This window comes from Mirounga leonina, unplaced genomic scaffold (assembly GCF_011800145.1).
Source record: "Mirounga leonina isolate KUSES-001 unplaced genomic scaffold, KU_Mleo_1.0 Mir_376, whole genome shotgun sequence".
In the NCBI taxonomy this organism is placed as follows: domain Eukaryota; kingdom Metazoa; phylum Chordata; class Mammalia; order Carnivora; family Phocidae; genus Mirounga; species Mirounga leonina.
The window spans coordinates 11,374,999-11,393,081 of NW_023270718.1; the positions used below are offsets into that span (position 1 = coordinate 11,374,999).

The 18,083-nt window shown below is 52.7% G+C and overlaps 2 protein-coding genes across 3 annotated transcripts in view; one reads left to right on the forward strand and one right to left on the reverse strand.

The window, feature by feature from the left end:
• ZNF135 (zinc finger protein 135) overlaps nucleotides 1–608 on the forward strand; it is a 9,264-nt gene extending 8,656 nt beyond the window's left edge. For both annotated transcript variants that reach the window (XM_034986323.1, XM_034986322.1), the window contains one exon: nucleotides 18–608. The gene's annotated coding sequence lies outside the window, so the exon portion shown is untranslated. The remainder of the gene's footprint in view (nucleotides 1–17) is intronic.
• Nucleotides 609–4,458: 3,850 nt separating this feature from the next.
• On the reverse strand, nucleotides 4,459–17,503 carry ZSCAN18 (zinc finger and SCAN domain containing 18). The gene is made up of 7 exons (XM_034986291.1): nucleotides 17,407–17,503; nucleotides 11,857–12,378; nucleotides 11,146–11,208; nucleotides 9,549–9,640; nucleotides 8,231–8,330; nucleotides 7,449–7,541; nucleotides 4,459–6,268 (listed from the first exon to the last, which is right to left on the reverse strand). The coding sequence occupies exons 2-7, from the start codon at nucleotides 12,248–12,250 to the stop codon at nucleotides 5,514–5,516; spliced, it is 1,497 nt and encodes a 498-aa protein (XP_034842182.1). The 5' UTR covers nucleotides 12,251–12,378; nucleotides 17,407–17,503; the 3' UTR covers nucleotides 4,459–5,513.
• Nucleotides 17,504–18,083: the final 580 nt, after the last annotated feature.

Below are 18,083 nucleotides of genomic sequence, written 5' to 3' on the forward strand. Positions count from 1 at the left end.
CAGACAGTAGTAGGGAGGTGTGGAGTTAGGTCACCCATCCCCGGATATCAGATCATCCAGACAGTAGTAGGGAGGTGTGGAGTTAGTGTTGAGGACCTTCAGTCATGAGTGCCCACTAATGCTACATCATAGAACCTACAGAAAAGAGAAATGGAAAAAAAAAAAAAAATGTAGCAGATCTGGAGATGGCTTCTGTCCAAGGATTCACGATATTCCAAACTAGAGATTTTCAAAGCAGATGCTCTTTATATACAAGAACCAGATACACTCAGAATTTATCATTATTGCACATTACATTCTTGGGAGGGGTGCTTATGAATGGTGCAAGGTGACTATAAATTTCTCTACAGGACTCACAGGCATTAGGAACACAGATGTTGCTATTTCACAAAAAGGAAGATTTCCTTTGTTAAGCCACCATCTTGTGAACAACACCTCCACATTGGAATCTTATGTTTTGCAAGGTTTATCTCTTTTGAGAAATGTACAAGGTAATCCTCTCTTGATTGTTTCCATTGATTCTTCTTCCTGGTGTTTAGACAAGCTTTTGTTTTTGTATAATTTATCTTGAAGGTCCATAGTATTACATTAAATCCTGAATCCACTGACAGCAGTCTCTCTGACAACCACGACCCTTGAATGGTGACTTGCCATCCTCATTAGAACCCATATTTAAATTACATTGGCTGGATTTGGTCACCAACCATCAGGGTTATATCAGTTGGCCTGGTTTTCCAGTCACAATGCTGGGATATAAGTTTCCAGTCAACTTGAAATTTCTCCCTTGGGGGAAGGACATTACAAATAGTCTTCCAGCCGTCCCCAGTATGCTTGTGCAGTGCCTCCTCTCCCTTTTTTGGAATTAATCTCATACTCATTTATAAGCCACTTAAAACAGCCACCTCTGGTAGAAACAATGCAAGCCACATTGGTAAATTTAGCTATTGTCAGTTCCATTTAAAGCAAGAAGAAACAGGTGAAATTAATATCTGTCCCTATATATCCCATATGTTACCATTTCAACGTGTCACTCTAAAAAGCCACTGATACGGTATTTTGCTTGCTTTCTGTATAGTACATCTTTGAAATGCAGCATATATTTTATGTTTGCGGCACACCTCAGGTCGCTGTAGCCTCCTTCCCGGTGTTCATTTGCCAGAGGGAGCCAGCCAGTGGCTGGACTGGACTGGACTGGACTGGACGGCTCAATAGCCTCAGTCTTCTGCTCAGCTCTTTTGTCCTCCTCCCTTTCCCTGGGCTTCTCTCCTTGTGTTGCGTCTTGTCCTCAAGGAAACCAGATGTACTGAGAAGATGAGCTTCTTTAGGTAAATGGCATGATAGGCTCCTACCCCTGAATCTAGTGCAGAAAATAGGTCATGCCAGCCGTGCACAGTTCAGACTCTCTAGGATGATACTTCTCATCCGAGAACACTGCATTTGGAAAACATGTTAGGGCTCCTCCATTCGAGATCAGTTGAGTAAAAATGGAACCCAACCACACTCTTGCAGTCCTTTGAAAATGCCAGATCACTGAGAAACCCAGTCACACAAGCTCCTATTGTCCTACCCCCACAATGACGCACACAGGAATACAGCCCAGAGTTGGGGACCATGAGGAGGTGCCCACAGTATCAGATCTCCCCTCCCGTGGAGACGAGCATTCCCTCCCTAGCAGGGCCGCACCAGTGGAGGGAAGCTGAAGTTAAACCCATAGTGTCAGAAAAATGGCAGGGGCAAGCACATTCCTTACCAGAGGGCCTCACTTACTTGGAGAGTTGCTGGTATGTCTCAATTATTGACACAAAAGTTGAAGACCAACAAGGAAAAATGAAGGGTGTGAACAGAGATTCAGAAGAGGCCATGCAGTTTCCGCCTTGCTCACTGGGAACGCTTGTGCTTGGAACCCTGAGACACCACGTAAGAAGTCCAACTGCCACCAGGCCTCCGTGCGGTTTCCTCGATATTTTTAATATCCCACCTAGGGCCAGAAAGGATTTCAGCATCTCATTTTATGTAGCTTTTCTCTTGGCTTTAATTTTTTACGAAAAATCATCATGCCTAAAACTTAAGACTCAAGATATACAAACGTCGTAGTGGTTCTTGGTGTGATTGGGCTGTTTGCTTTCCAAAGCAGTCACACTGGTTGACAATGATTTACAAAGCTCTCAACCCAGATCATGAGAAGGCCTCATTAGTCGGCTCAGGCTCCCACAACCGAGTACCACAGGGTGGGGGCTTAAACCACAGAAATTAATTTTCTAACAGTTCTGGAGTTGTCCTTCGCTGGAAGCCCAAGACCAAGGTGCTGTCAGGGTTGGTTTCTAATGAGACCGCTCTTCCCAGTTTGTAGATAGCCACCTTCTCACTGTGTCTTTGCATGGCCTTTCTTCCACGCACACATGATCAAAGAGCAATCTCTGCTCTTCCTCTTCTTATGAGGCTATCAGTGCTATGGGATTAGGGCCCTACCCCTATCACCTCCCTGTAGGCCCTATCTCCAAATACAGTCACATGAGGGGGTCAGGGCTTCAGTGTATAAATTTGGGGTGGGGAGCAATTCAGTCTATAACAGAGGGTATTTAAGCATCTTCTTCGCATTGAAATTTATTCCCATCTTGCCAGTTTTCCATTTGTGGGATTTGCCCTTCCCTGCCCACTCTGAACAGTCATCCTCGGACACCCTGTGGAAACTAGCCAGGAACTCCATTCCATTCTTTGTGCCAGTGCATCTGGGGCTCTCTCTTGCCCTCCAGATATCATTTCCTTTTTGAGTCGTGGCTCAGAGCTCCATGATCTGTACACTTTCCAGCCCTCCCAACTCCATTGGAGACACCAGGGCCACCTTCTTGTGCTTTCCATCTGCTACATCTTTTTATTTTTATTTTTTAAAGATTTTATTTGACAGAGAGACAATGAGAGAGGGAACACAAGCAGGGGGAGTGGGAGAGGGAGAGGCAGGCTTCCCACTGAGCAGGGAGCCCGATGCGGGGCTTGATTCCAGGACCCTGGGATCATGACCTGAGCCTAAGGCAGACGCTTAACGACTGAGCCACCCAGGCACCCCTGCTACATCTTTCTCAATGAGCCACATCCCTCCCCCTTTGGATGGGAGACCCTCTGCACAAACCCAATGCCCCTAATGCCTGAACTAACCCAGCTTCCTCTGAGATTAACAAGTGGGAATACCTGGCTAAATTTTTTTGTCTCTCTAGAACAAATCATTCATGTGCTCTACCATGCCTTGGTCAGGATGGTTGTGGCAGGGGAAGAGCAAACAAATCCTGACATCTTTTCAATGGGTTTGGTTTTTGTAGTGGTTTGAGAAAAGCAATTCTGAAATGATTTTGAGAGGTATTTTAGAATTTAGCATACTAGTAAATATGCTGATTTTAGAGTTCTCACTACTGACATAAAAAATATGGGGGAGTAGTAGAATGCAAATGGAGGTCTTGCTGTATATGTATGTGTATATGCATGCATATGGGCACACATGGGCCTTTTTGTGTGCACTTGTGTGTATATATACACATTTCCCAGCTCACCAGTAGCAATGAATACACCTGGCACTCAGGTCTCACAGCATCCCCACTAAAAGGAACAAGTTCTTTGGAACTGGAAAATAGCTGATTTCAAGGTAGAAACAATTTGGGCTTGGAATATCTTATACTAAAAAGAAAAGGATTGTTCAAAAAGTGGAGGCATGTCACAGGGATGCAGGGATGTTCGCTGACCACATCTGGGACAACTTGAGTGCCAAAATAAGGATGGTGGTAAGTTATAAAACTTGAAAAACCACTGAAAACACAGGAATCCGTAAGTCTGTTCTAATTTTAAGGAGACATAAATGGAGAGAAGGGAGGTGCTGGCTTGCAGCAGAATGCCCAGGGCTGGGTGGTGAACCTGGAAGGAGAGCTGGTATTTGATAACCAACAACTCTGCAACCATCATGGCAAGAGCCATCAATGGAGGATAAACTGGGGCGGGGGGGGCGGATTTTGGTGAGCAGTATATCTGCATTATCTTAAAGTGCCTCCTCACAGATTGCTTATTAGCTAAGGGGGAAAAGTAACCATAAGGTGGAGAAATTGAACAGTACTTTGAGCAAAGGAATCATCACCAACAGTAGTAACGTGAACCTCAGGCACTCCCAGGTGTGTGTGTTGGGGGGGGCATGAATCACAGGCAAGCAGGGGAAAATGTTCATATAGGTGGGGTTGATTTTTCTGTAAGTTTGAAATTATTTCTAAATAAAAATTTAAAAATATAAATTGAAAAAATATAAAGTGATGTGTGTGGTCTCCCAGCTGAGCAAGTGTGGCTTTCCCCATGTGCTCCTGCAGTCCAGTGGAGAACAGAGCCACAACAGGGACAGAGCCTGGATCCCCAAATCACTACACGGAGCAGAGCTCCCCTCCCATCCACACACAAGCAACAGCAACAAACACCAAGACTGTCATGTGAGTGCGAGAAATAAATCTTTTATTATGTTAAGCATATGTGATTTAGGCATCGTTACAACAGACTGCCTGCTCAAACACCATGACGGAAAGAGGCACCAGTTTATCTACAAGAAGCAGTTAAAGTTTATGCTCAGGCAACAGAAACAATGCTGTAATCTGAGATCAAATGCAAAAATCAAAAGATCACCTATGTAGCCCAAGGAGTTAAGTTCCGCTTGCCCAGGCAGACACATCTCATCAACCTTCACTGGTGTTTTCAACCTGCTCTGATCATGACCCTCCACCCTCAGAGTAAGAAATACACCTTATATTGCAACCAGGTCTCATAGTTAGATATATGGCTGAAAAGTTTCACAAAACAACATCTGCCTTTACCACGTGATGAATTTTCACCTATTTAATTCTAATTTCATGGTGGTGTAATGCTGGTGGCCACCCACTGATTTGATTTCACAATTCACTAATGGGCTGAGACGCACGGTTTGAAAACACCGTGTTACTAGGCTCCAAGCATTTCTGTGACCTTTGTTAAGCCACTCCACACACCCGTGGACAACGTGCGAGAACTGGGAAACAGTCTGCTAGTGAGGATGCAGAAGTGAACCTGACATCAGGTGTTTACGAGAGGACCCAACAGCTTGAGCAGAAGCCCTGGGGAGCTTGAACAGGAGGAACAGGGACAAGGCTGACTTCAGCAAGAGCTAGCCGATCACACACTTTAAGGCAACTCGACACTCTGCACGATGACAACGTTCCAATGCGCGGGTGGTGCCAAACTGGCTACGGAAGAGAAGGGAATCTTCTTTCACAGCTCACAGCTCGTGCTTGCGTGTGGGCATCTGCTGGGTGTGTTTACAAGGAGGCAAGGGCTTCCCGAGGGCCCTTCCTGGGTTCTAAGTGCTTTAGCCACACAAGCTCATTTAGAAAACAGACAAGACTCACATCCACATAGACAATGCAAGAAGCCACGCAGGGTTTCGAAGGAGCCGGATACATTTCTCGGGAATCCCGGGCAGGTGAAGTTGTCCTCTAGGGACACTTCGAGCAAGTGGCTCATCTCTGCGCCTCGGAGTGCACAGGGAAAGCATCACCCGCCACACACCCCGGGCGCCCACTGAGCCTCCCACTGGCATGGGCTCCACACACAGCAGGGTGGGGTCCCGGGGCCCTGCCCAACGCGTAGATTTTCTCCTTCTCGTGGGTCTTCTGGTGCTCGGCCAGGGCTAGGCTGAAGTGGAAGGTCTTCCAGCAGCCCTGGCACGCATACACCTTCCTGCCACTGTGGCTTCTGAGATGATCAATGAAATGAGAGATCCACGCAAAGGTTTCCCCACACTCGCTGCACGCGTAGGGCTTCCCTCGGGACAGCCCAGGCTCATCGGCAGCAGGGCAGCCTGCCGCGGAGCCATCCTGGTCCTGCCTGGCCAGGGACCCTGTGCTGTGGCCAGCTGCATCAGGCTCCCTCACGTGGCAGGCCCGGTGGCTGCTCACACTGGAGACACGCTCGGGGCCCTGCCCACCCACATCCTTTGGGCGGGGCCTCTTTCTTCCAAGGCCTTGGTGTGGGGTGGCTGGTCTTACAGGCACAGTAAGGCTCTCCCCAGCGGTGCCCCTGTCCTGGGCTGGCTCCCGGATGACGGACCGCCTGACAGGGCCTGGTTCCCCCTCCTGAGGCTCCAGAGCCTTCTGCAGCTGCTCTTCCTCTTCTGGGGCAGCACCCGTTAGGGGGCAAACGAGAATTTCCCTCGTGATCCTCTCCATCAGCGTCTCACACATGTTCTCTTTACCTTCCTGCCACCTCCTGCCGCCTGGAACAAGGTCATGATGTGAGCAGCCCCAACTCCCAGCACTCAGAAGGAACCTGCCACGTGGGCAGGAAAACTAACAAAAGGCCAGCAAGTGTGAGACAGGGCAGGATGGAAAGCCGGAGCAAGGGGGAAGCGGGGGAGGACACGAGGAGCGCTTGGCATGCACACAACCGGTCAATTCCCTCCACAAACCCAGGGGCAACGAATTCAAACAAGATCCCTCGGAAGACTGCCACGCGTCCCCCATCTGTTTTCCCTCCTCTGGCCTCCCTGAGCTCACGACTGCCTGCCTGAAGACAGTCACTCCCAGCATATCTCGCACCTGAAGTGGCCATGTGACCGAGCTCTGGCCAACGGGATGTATGTACAAGTGTAAGGGGCGGGGGACGGGGGTCTCCTCTCTCCTGCAGCTGTCGATGTGAGCTGAGCAGCCACTGGCAAGGGAGCCATGAGCTGGGGGGAGCCCACATCCTCACCAGGAAGGGCCACGTGAGCCCTTGTGCGGTAAACTAACGTGTTACGGTGGGGGCCCCCAGTGAAGCATGCCTCCTGGGACTCAGGCCCTTGGGAAGTGCCCCCCACCACACACACGCACACATACAACCCGGGTACCATGCACACTGGCTTGACCACGCGACCTACCGTGGTCTACGGGACATTAAGCATGCATGACGCAGGCAAAGGCTCACAAGGCACCCACATGATGGTGCTTACCCTCCCGGAATGCTCCCTCTATGAACCCCGCTGCCACACTTGAAGAAGCGCAAGCTAGCCTCTTGGGAGAGGCAACATAGAGAGCCCAGGCTGATGGCTGCAGCTGAGCTCCCCATCAAGAGCCAGCACTAACTGCCATTGGTTGAGTCCGACCACCCAGGACATCCCAGCCTAGTCAAGCCTCTGGGTGGTACACGGCCCAGCAGCCACCAAAGGGAGAACAGAGGCCCAGCCAATCCCAGTCAATCCACAGGATCGTAACAGTCAACACTGCTGTTACTCAAGTGACTTCCCTACCTTCCGCTCTGACATTTGGGGTGGGGGCGGCAAAAGCAGGGGACACAGGGTGGGAGAATAGTGAGGTCAAAGTTGAGGTCTTTGCCAAGACCGGCAGAGCTGTGAGGAGCTTCCATCTGCCTCTGAAAGAAAGACGCGCCCTCCACCTTGGCCTGACCACAGCTCTCACCTGAGAAGCTGCCTTCTGGTGGTTCTGCTTCAACCAACCGAAGCTCCTCTGTCTCCAGCCTGCAGGCATCATCAGGCTGGGCAAGCTGAAACCCTGAGTAGGGTCAAAAAAACAAAAACAAAGAGACACTGAAACCAGACTAGAAACAGCAAACGCACCTCAAGTCTCACAGGCTGGCCAGGGTGGGACTATAGCCCCGAACCTTTCCTCTGCCCTGGGACACCCGCCAAAGCTGCGCTGCTTGGAGTCCTGGAGAGCTGGGGGCTCACAGAACACTGGGGAAGGGGTGAAGAAGAGGGTCCACAGAAGAAGAGCTGGAAAGGCCAACAGAAGTGGGGAAATTCAAGGGAGAGCAGTCAGAAAAAGACCGTAAAACGACAAGCATAAACAGCTCAGAAGTCTGTGTGGGGTGGGGCCTGTGTTGTGGGCAAAGATGTCCCCACAAGAGGGAACACCCATGAAGGCCAAGAGGCTCCATAACTGCACCGAGGGGGATGGGAAAGTCAACACGCTGGGGCCAGAAGGCCTTTCCACATTCAGAAGCTTCAGGTCCTAGAGCAGGGGCTGCAAACTTGAAAGGCTAAGGCTCTGGCAGGCCTCAAATGTGTAGATCGAGAAGGGCAGGGCCAAAGTGGGGACCCTGGCAAACTCGTTCACGGTCAAATACGTTTAAAACACCGTGGGGCCTTAACCAAAGCCCCATATGGGAGTCGGAAACCCCTATGCCACCGCTTTTGGAAGAGGTGGAGGGTACAGCATGAGGCTGTGGGGACAGGTCTCACCCCACAAGAGCAGTTTCCGGAAGGTCTTCAGATTCTCCTCCGCCGGGTCCAGGTGGCCCCACTCCCCCAGGTACAGAGGCACCTCCGGAAATGTCAACTTCTGAAACGGCACCACCACCGCGGCTGAGGCTTCCCGTGCAGAGGAAGGCTGGACCGTTGGTCCCACGATCCCAGTGAGCACAATGGGGGTGGCACTATTCTGGGGGATCCCCCGGCCACCATGCAGGTCCTGGATCCCGGGTTAACGCAAGGGCAGGGTCTCTTGGCCTCAGAACTGTGGACTTTCTTTTTTTTATTTTTAAGATTTTGTTTATTTGATGAGACAGAGAGCAAGCGTGCGCACCAGCATGCACACAAGCAGGGGGAGCCGGAGAGAGAGATGCAGGCTCCCTGTGGAGCAGGGAGCCCGGATGCAGGACTCGATCCCAGGACCCTGGGATCATGACCGAGCCAAAGGCAGACACCCAACCGACTGAGCCACCCAGGCACCCCAGCACTATGGACTTTGTTTTGGCAGGGCCTGTCCCGGGCACTACAGGATGTCACCTGACCTCTTCCCTCTGGATGTCAGCAGCACCACCTCCCCAACAGAAGTACTGCCAACCAAAGCTGTCTCCAGGCATCACCCAAGGTCCCCCAGAGGGGCAAAACCACCCTGGCTGAGAACCACTGCTGTAGAAGACCCCAAAGTCTCCTATCTCCTCCATCCCTGCACACCACACAGGCCCCAGGCCAGCACCCAGGGGACGGGGTACCAGGACAGCCATGTCCACTGCCCTCAGGAAGAGCAGCCACCATGACAAAGGCCACGGGGTCCATAGGTCTGGAGGATGCGTGTCCTGGGCAGAGGAAAGGTCATGTCCAGGCCCAGAGTGCCGAAGGGCAAGGGGCATGGGAGTGGGGAGGGGAGCCGTGGCTAGCAACGCTGGTGCACCCCGGGGGAGATGAACCGTGCCCTAGTCACCGCCAGAGGGACGAGGGCCAGGGAGCTGCCACATGCCGGGCTGGTGGGGAGCTGACAGAAAGGGAGCACCTGTCCAGTACTCCCAAGGGGGCAGTGGCAGCACTCGGGCCCCTCGCTCTGATCCCAGAGACCTCTCCTTGCCTCACCCCCACCCGCTCTCAGCCAGGCTCATCTTTTGGTTTCCTGGGGATACAGCAGGCTGGGTGTCCAGCCCTGGAACCTCAGTCCACCCCAGCTCTTCCTGGGGCAGCTGGCGCATATTAACGAGGTGAGGAGAGAGAGAACCTCACAAGCTAGGGTGACAGACCCTCCTCCCTGGGAACAGGCCTTATGGACAAGACAGAACCCACCCACCTTCGGCTCAACCTTTGCGGGCTTGGCCTCTTCAGTCTTCTCGTCGCCGATGTTCCCCTGTTCCAGAAGCACAGGGTCTGGAGTGGGACAGGCTGGGAGAAGGGGAGACAAAGCTGAGGAGACTGGTTTTACACAGCTGGGCAGCCCAAACCAATGAGGGAGACCCCACCGCCTCCCTTGTATGGGCCCCAGAAAGAGAGTGAAGAGTTCTCAGACTCCGAGAAAGGGAGGCCCATGTCACAGCATGTCCCAAGAGACCCCACAACTGTCCTCAACTGACAGAGCAGAGCAAACTACGAAGAAAGCAAAAAGAAGCCCAAGGTCAGTAGTGGCCCCAGAAATTCGAACTGAAGCCACAAAGCAGAGAACACTTTCGTACCCATTAGCTTGGTGGAAATCTTTTTTTTTTTTTTTTTTTTAAAGATTTTGTTTATTTATTTGAGAGAATGAGAGAGACAGAGCAGGAGAGGGGGGAGGGTCAGAGGGAGAAGCAGACTCCCTGCCGAGCAGGGAGCCCGACGCGGGACTTGATCCCGGGACTCCAGGATCATGACCTGAGCCGAAGGCAGCCGCCCAACCGACTGAGCCACCCAGGTGCCCCAACTTGGTGGAAATCTTAAACAGCAATGACATACGGTGCTGGTACGGATGTGGCGAAATGGACACCCTTGGACACAGGCACTGTATGTGCTACAAAACTTCCACAAAACCATGCAGACATGGTCCTTTGCCCAGTGATCCCGAGGAACCCGCCTACACAAACAAAACCTCCCACAGCAGGAACAAGCCTGAGGATATTTTACAGCACATGTGTAGGAAGAGGCAGAAACCTTCATGGCAGTGAATTCCAACTCCAGGGCAAGGAAGGGCAGATCCTGTGAAACGCCACGAAGGTCAGAAGGCTCTGGCACTGGGTATCTATCTGTCCACCGCGTGGAGGGGCCTGGCTGGGTGAGACGCTGCTCACGCAAACAGCATGAGCTCGGGCACAAATACGTCACCTCCAGCGAAAACAGCCGCAGACCCCGAGCAGGCTCCCGGGTGAGCCGTGTGTGCACGCGAGGGATGTGCAGAAACACGTGAAGGTACACATGCCAGGGGGCACCACTTGGTTTAGTTTTAGAGAGCAGCGGGGTAGAGAGAGAACTTTTTTCTTTATATCTCAACGGTTTTCACTGTTAATAGTAAAGCACGTATGATTTGTACAATCTTTGAAAATAAACTTAATTTTTTTTTTTTAAAGATTTTATTTATTTATTTGAGAGAGAGCACGAGAGGGGGGAGGGTCAGAGGGAGAAGCAGGCTCCCCACTGAGCAGGGAGCCCGACGCGGGACTCGATCCAGGGACTCCAGGATCATGACCTGAGCTGAAGGCAGTCGCTTAACCGACTGAGCCACCCAGGCGCCCGAAAATAAACTTAATTATAAATACTTGTCACATTCACCAGAGCCTACAGCAAGAAGTCAGCACAGACTTCGGAGGCCTCGCTTACCTGGCCTCCCTTGGCTCCCACGATAACCTGCACGGCGACTCCCTCCCACCCTCCCCCAACCAAACCTTGGCCCATACCCGCCCAAGGGCTAGCTGGTCACTCACAGGTGTCGGGGGATGCCTGGGTCTCGCTGGGTTCCAGGTCTTCACTGGCCCTCACGGGCCCACCTGGTAATAACAGACAACAAAGGCTCAGCATGCTTCCCACACTCCCCCTTCCTCAAAGCTGTGGACAGCCCCTTGGGAGACTCAACAGCATCCCTGCTTACACTCAAGAGGACAGTGCGCCCAAAAGTGAGTGACGTGCTAACAATCACACAGCAAGCCTGCAGGGGGTGGGCATGGACCTAGGCTTCTGACCCTGAGCCCAAGGCTCCAGGCCCCTATCACCACCAGTCCCTCAGGTTCTGCCCTCACATGTGGTAGAGGCTCTGCCCACCCAGCCCCAGTGCTCCTCTTCTTACCATACTGAGGGAGCAGAAACAAATGCCCAGAACATTTACTCAGTTTTTAAGGGGCTGGTTCCCTTCTGCTTCTTTGCACCTGGAAGGCAGACGTGAGGGCAGAAACCCAAGCAGACTTCCTGGCCCATGAGGCAACGCTGAGGATGAAGCCACGGGGCAGGGTGGTGAGGCCGTATTCCCCACCAGCTCAGGGCTGCTCACCTCCGTGCCTCTTATACACAGTGGAGCTCAACTCTCAGGTGAGCCACCGACTGGTCTGGGCTCTACGCTGTCAATTTTACTCCTTCCGGGGCTGACCACCCCACTTCCCCTTTCTTCTCTGGTCTGCTCTCCTCTGGGGTGCTTGCCTCACCTGGCTCTCCTAGGGCCTTGGTAAGGTCCTTCACCAGCGAGGCTGCCTTCGTGCAGCTCTCAGGATGCCGTGCCACCACCCAGGGCCGTACTTTGTCAGGCAGGGCGCTCAGGAACTGCTCCAGCACCAGCAGCTCCAGCATCTGCTCCTTGGAGTGCGCCTCGGGCCGCAGCCACTGGCGGCACAGGGCATACAGCTGGGCCAGGGCCTGGTGGGGCCCGGCTGCTTCCTGGTAGATGAAGTTCCGGAAATGCTGGCGGGAGAACTCAAGGTCCTTCCCGAGGACAGTCTTGGGGTCCTCCTCCTGGTCCTCAGCTGCTGACCCTAGCATAGGCAGTTCTGGGGGAGTCAGGGAGCTCCTGGGGGTGGCAAATGCCTTCTCCAAAGGCAACATCTTCCCAAACCTGCACTGGGAAATGTGACTAGCCAAGGACAGGGCACGTGCTGTGGAGGGTGAATTCACGTAACTGCAGCTGCAAGGGAGAGAGCGGGATGCTCTGGGATCTCAGCCAGAATCCAGACCTGCACGGGACAGACAGAGATGCCTACACAGTGAGAAGCGAGCCATGGGAATCCATACCAAAGGAGAACAAGCAGGGTCCCCTGAGCTCACCAGTCCCACCCACTACACCCAGAGTCCATGCAGAATTATTTCCAAGCAATCTGCTTAAGTAACAGCAGAGTTTTACACTTGTATAGAAAAAACTAACATAAAAAGTGGGAGGTGGAAACTCATTCTGTAAGACTGGTATTACCAGGAATTAAAAAAAAATCAGTCACAGCTAGAAGAAAAATTATAGGATCTCACTTTCAAAAATGTAAAAACCATAAAACATTACAAAACTCATTCCAACAATGTATACTCAAAGCATGTGCTATCATGCCAAATTTGGGTGTATCCCAGACTTCCTTTCACCTTTGGAAGGGCTAGGTATCATGACTGTTCCTCCTACTAAGACAACTAAAAATCTGAAACACAGTTGACCCTTGAATACTGGTTTGAACCGCATGGGTCCACTTAAAGCGGATTTTTTTGATAAATACAATACTGTAAATCATTCTTCTTTACAAGTGTAACATTTTTTTCTCTTATTGTAAGAATACAGTATTTAAAACGTGTTCTATACAAAATGTGTTAACCAACTGATTATCAGTAAGGCTTCCTGTCAACAGAAGACTACTGGTAGTTAAGTGTTTGGGAAGTCAAAAGTTATATGCAGATTTTTGACAATGCCCTAACCTTCAACTTGTTCAAGGGTCAACTATAGATCAGTGAATAACCAGTATCTATTTCTGGAAATGGCACAGGACTGCAGACCTGGCCTGACCCACCCACAGAACCAGGTGGGAGGTATAAGAACTTGGCCAGGAGTAGAGTACAATGGTGGGGGGAGAGGAGAGACCGTGGTGTTTAGGTCCTGGGAGTTCACGTCCTGGTCGGCCCTCTCCCCACCCCCAGCTGATCCTGATGATCCTGAGAGAAGCTAGATTTGGGATGTTTAGGTGAAATCTCTTGATTTTAACTGTTGGCAAACACTGAGCAAGGAGAACGACAGAACCCAGCAGGCCACAGCTGGCCAGACCTCCAGCTGTTGGCTTCAGGCTCCCGATGCTTTCACTGGCTGTTGAGCACACAGGGCCGTGAACTCCAGCTCCTCCCAGAACCTGCTAGGTCTGCACTTCTCCCTGTGTAACCGGAAGATCCACAGACCCCACTGGGAGGGAGACATCCCAGAGAAAAGCTGCACCCAAACCCAGTGGGAATGCTCTCCTTGTCTGAATCACAGAAACCAACATTTTCTTCCAAACACATCTGAGGAATTCAAGAAAATGTGTGTGATCACAGCTGTGGTGAAGATGTTTTCTCAGCAATCCCACTTGCACAGAGAAAACTGCAATGCGGGACCAGGCATCCATGACGTCCTCTAGGGAAAGTGAATATCTGCTCTGACATTTCACCAGAGCATGGGGCCCAAGGATGTCAGAGCTGTGGGGGTGTCTCATTCCATTTATACGGAGTGTCCACAAGAGACAGAAAGTATACTGCTCAGGGGCTGCCAGGAGCAGAGAGGGTCAGAGTCAGAGTGACTGCTAATGGGCCCAGCATTTCTTCCTGGAGTGATAAACTGTTCTAAAATCAACTGTGGTTTGGTTGTATGACTCTGTGAATATGTGCAAAATCAGTGAGTTGCACACGTTAAGCAGGTGAACTCTTTTGGTATGTCAAGTGCACCTCAATAAAGCTGTTAAAGACAGAGAGAGAGGGAAAAAAAAGGTTGGCAGAGGCCCCAGGGCCCACTGCTCCCCTCTCTCTGAGGCTAGACTAGGGGTCAGAAGACATGCCACGCAGAGTTCCGTTTCAGCCAAGGAAGAGACAGCTATGCCGTGCCATCATTACCCCCCCCATTTTCCCCCTCCATTTCCCTCGCACACCCCTACCTCACCCCACCCTGCTTCCTAACAGCTCTCTTTTCTCATCCCACGCAGGTCTGAGCTCTGAAGGAGACCTTCCCTCCATCCACGCCTCCTCACTCCCTTTTACCTGCCTATCACCTGCCTCCCCTGCTAGAATGTAAACCCCAGGAGAGCAGAGATTACTCACAGGGAAGTCTCTGGGCAGAGCCAACTTCAGTATTTGTTGACTACATAAATTACTGTTTTTCAACTTACTTTAGAGAGAGAACGAACACAAGAGGGTGGAGGAGCAGAGGGAGAGACAATCTCAAGCACACTCCCCCTGAGCACAGAGCCCCACACGGGGCTCCATCCCAGGACCCTAAGATCACAACCTGAGCCAAAATCAAGAGTTGGATGCTCAACCGAGTCACCCAGGCACCCATGCATAAATTATTTTTAAATGGTTCCAGTTCTCCACTGAGAGGCATGCTGGCTATTCCTAATTTTTGTTGGCCATTACCCTCATATCCGTGTATTGGGATCAGGCTGGGGATGTATTTGGAAGGTAAAAGTAAAGTGGGATACCTGGACCACTGGGCATGTGCTGTGACCCACAGCAGCCCACAGGAGGCAACCGAGCCCCTGCCACCCACTATAGCGGTGCTCACCAGGGGGCTCCTTCCTCACACCTCTGCACCGGGGACCCTCAGACCACAAAAATCTGCTCCTTGCGCTCTGTCAGTCAGCTGCTTGTTTTTCGATGGCATTTTTCTTCTATCTCTCTTTCTATTAAGTAATTAAAGGGGTCTCTCTCTGCCTTGGTCCTGCCAGTGTCCCAGTCCATGGCTGTCTTTTCAGTTTATGCTCTTTTAGCTATAAGGTTCTAATGTTTATTGCCAAATTTGTTTTTCCCCAAATAAATTTGAGTTCCAAAACTTGTTCATAAAGAGCTTGTGGTAGGATTAGAAATGCACTCTTGCATTTACTCTGCTAGGGCCACGAGTGGCAAATGCAGGACAGTCTCAGTTGTGACTACTCAACTTTGCCTTGTGGCTAAAGCAGCCAGAGGACCTGCATGCCCTGGGCCTGGCTGTCCCCGTTACAAAACAGGCTGCTGGTTGGCTTTCCAGACTCTAGCTTTTTTAACCATGTTGCTGCCGTTAACTAATCGAGAGCCTCACCCGGCAAGAGAAGTATTGACAGCTCCAGCCAGCTGACAGCCGCATCTACCCCAACAGGCACAGGGCACGTGGAGCTCTAGGCGGCATACGGGCAGATGTGTGGTCACACAAAAAGTAACTTCCATTTTCTTAGGATACCACAGGCATGATCGTTCTGTGTGGAGCCCGTCTCCATGAAGTTACCTTGAACTCGCTAATATGTACGTGCACAGGTCTCATCTCCCTTCATCGGAGCCTCACAAACCTCATGCTGCTGCAAGGACGTTCTTGTTCGGCAGAGGGACCACCAGAACTCTTCCTGTCCCCAGCTTCCTTGAGTAAGGCCATTCCCCGCTGCCCAAATTCCTCTTGGCTCAGTCACCAGGAGCTACCCACCCCACCCCCATCACACACACATCTTGGGGCCACTGGGGATTTGCCTCAGATGGGGATGGAAATTTCCTGGAGCCCAGACTCCCCCTGGACCCCCACAGACAACTCCTGGGATGCAGAAGCAGCCATGAGGGGGCGGGGGGGGGCCCAGTGAGCTGAGAGGTCCCCGAACCCTGTGGGCCTCCTGCAGGCAAATCCCTCTCACACTGGGCTAAGCAGAGCTCAAGCTTGCCTCCTAACTCCTCAACTCTACCTCCAGGCCTGCCCCGCCCCACTTCCCCCTCTCCACATATGCCCCCATCTCATTCACAGGGTCTCTTGGCCTCAACCAATCATTACTTACTCATTGCAAAGGGGGAAAAAGTGCCTTTAGAATGAAAAAATGTGATCAAGCGATCATCCTTAACATCTCAGTCGTCTCCTATGGTCCCTGCCAAGAGTGCAAACTCTGGATCCACTCCCGAGGACAGACAGACCCAAGTTAAAAAAATGTCCTGCACAACTGGCCTGGGATTCCCAAAAGCCTCAAGGACAGAACTCCAAAGTCAAGAATTCACAGACCCAACGAACAATACATACATGGCCCTGGACCTGAAAAGGTACAGGACATTGTTGGGGTGTCGGGGGCAATGGGGGACCGAGCAAACCCTGGTACAGAGAGAGGATGGTGGGGCTGTCCAGCTTAGCCTCCACGGGGTCAACGAAGATACACAAAAGACAGGAGAAAGGGGTGGAGGAGGAGGGGGAGAGGAGGGAGAAGGGGAGGAAGTGGGAAATGTACGAAACAAAATATCAAGAGGTGAATCTGACCAAAAGACACGCATTCTAAGACCTTTCCTTCTAAACATTTTTCTTTTTTTAAACAAAAGGTCTGAACAAGATCCTCAGTCGTCCCCACTCCCCCTTGCCCGCTCCTCCAGCAGCACCAAAGGGAGACCCATTCTTGCCCTTCTCTTGGGTTTCTCGGCCCACCAAAGGGACCCTAGCACAGAAACAAGGCAATGCATCCCCGGGCGACTGGCAAGAGGCAGCAGGTCCGAGCGCGTCAGGGAGCCTGGCAGCAGAGACAACCCCTCAAGCCCAGGCCCCACCTCGGGTCCCAGCCCCGTGCGCCTCTGCACCGCCCCTGGCTCAGCTGAACGCACACTCGGGGGACCTCAGCTCCCTCCCTGCTCCCACCCGGGATGCACCGACTGCCGCTGCTCCCCCTAGGGCGATCCTCAGCCCTTGAGTCCCCTCTCACAATCCCCTCCCTCGCCAGGCCGCAGGAGGGGGCCCCAACCCCTCCCCATCCGCACAGCGAGGAGGGGTAAGCCAGGTCCCCTCTAACTGCGGTCTCTCAGCCCGGCCCTGCCGCGCCCCGCACCCCGGGGGACCGCACCCCCACCTCACGCCCACTCCAGGGGCTCCCGGCCTCCTCCCGGCCCCTCCCCCTCCCGGCCCCGCACCGCAGAATCCCGTCCTCCCCTCCCCCACCCGGGGTCGCTCCCTGCCCCACAGGTCACCTCCGAATGCAGCTGCGCGGCGCACACTCGCGGGACCGCTACGATCCGCTCGGGAAAAGCACGTCGCAGCGCCCCCGGCCGCCGGCCAGACCTACCTCTTGCGTCGTGGTCCCAGGCCGGTTCCAGCCGCCAGGAGCTCGGCGCGATGGCGTCAGGTCAGACTGCGCGTGCGCGCTGGACCTTCGCCACGGCCTACGACTCCCAGAATGCAGCGGGCCGCTCCCCAGGGCGGGGGCGGGGCAAAAAAGTAACGGCTGAATGGGCAGCCAATCAGAGGCAGAGCTAGCCTCCCGTGCGCCTGCGTCATTTTCGATCCATGGCAACGCAGTAAAACTAGCGGAGGGGGAAAAAAATGCCGCCCTGAGAACCGGAGATACGGGGAGACTGAGGCACTGCGAGACAGAGAGAGACAAGAAGACGCCGAGACAGCGAGTGACAGAAACGCGAGAACCCAGAGCCGTGCACACCCAAAGATGGAGAGAGACAGGGACAAGGAGACCAAGAGGCTCGGGGTACCAGCGATGGCGGGATACTCAGAGGAGGGGAAGAGACTAGGGGAGGCCGACAGGCAGAAGCTCCGCGAAAGGAAGAAAGAGCAAGAAGGGGAGGTCCGGAGACGGGGACACTCAGACGCGGATAGATCCAGGGACAGCTACAAAGTCAGGGACACACAGAAATGGCTAGGCCCACAGCTGGGAAAACAGAGAGACAGACCTTGGGCGCCCGGGTGGCTCAGTCGGTTGGGCGACTGCCTTCGGCTCAGGTCGTGATC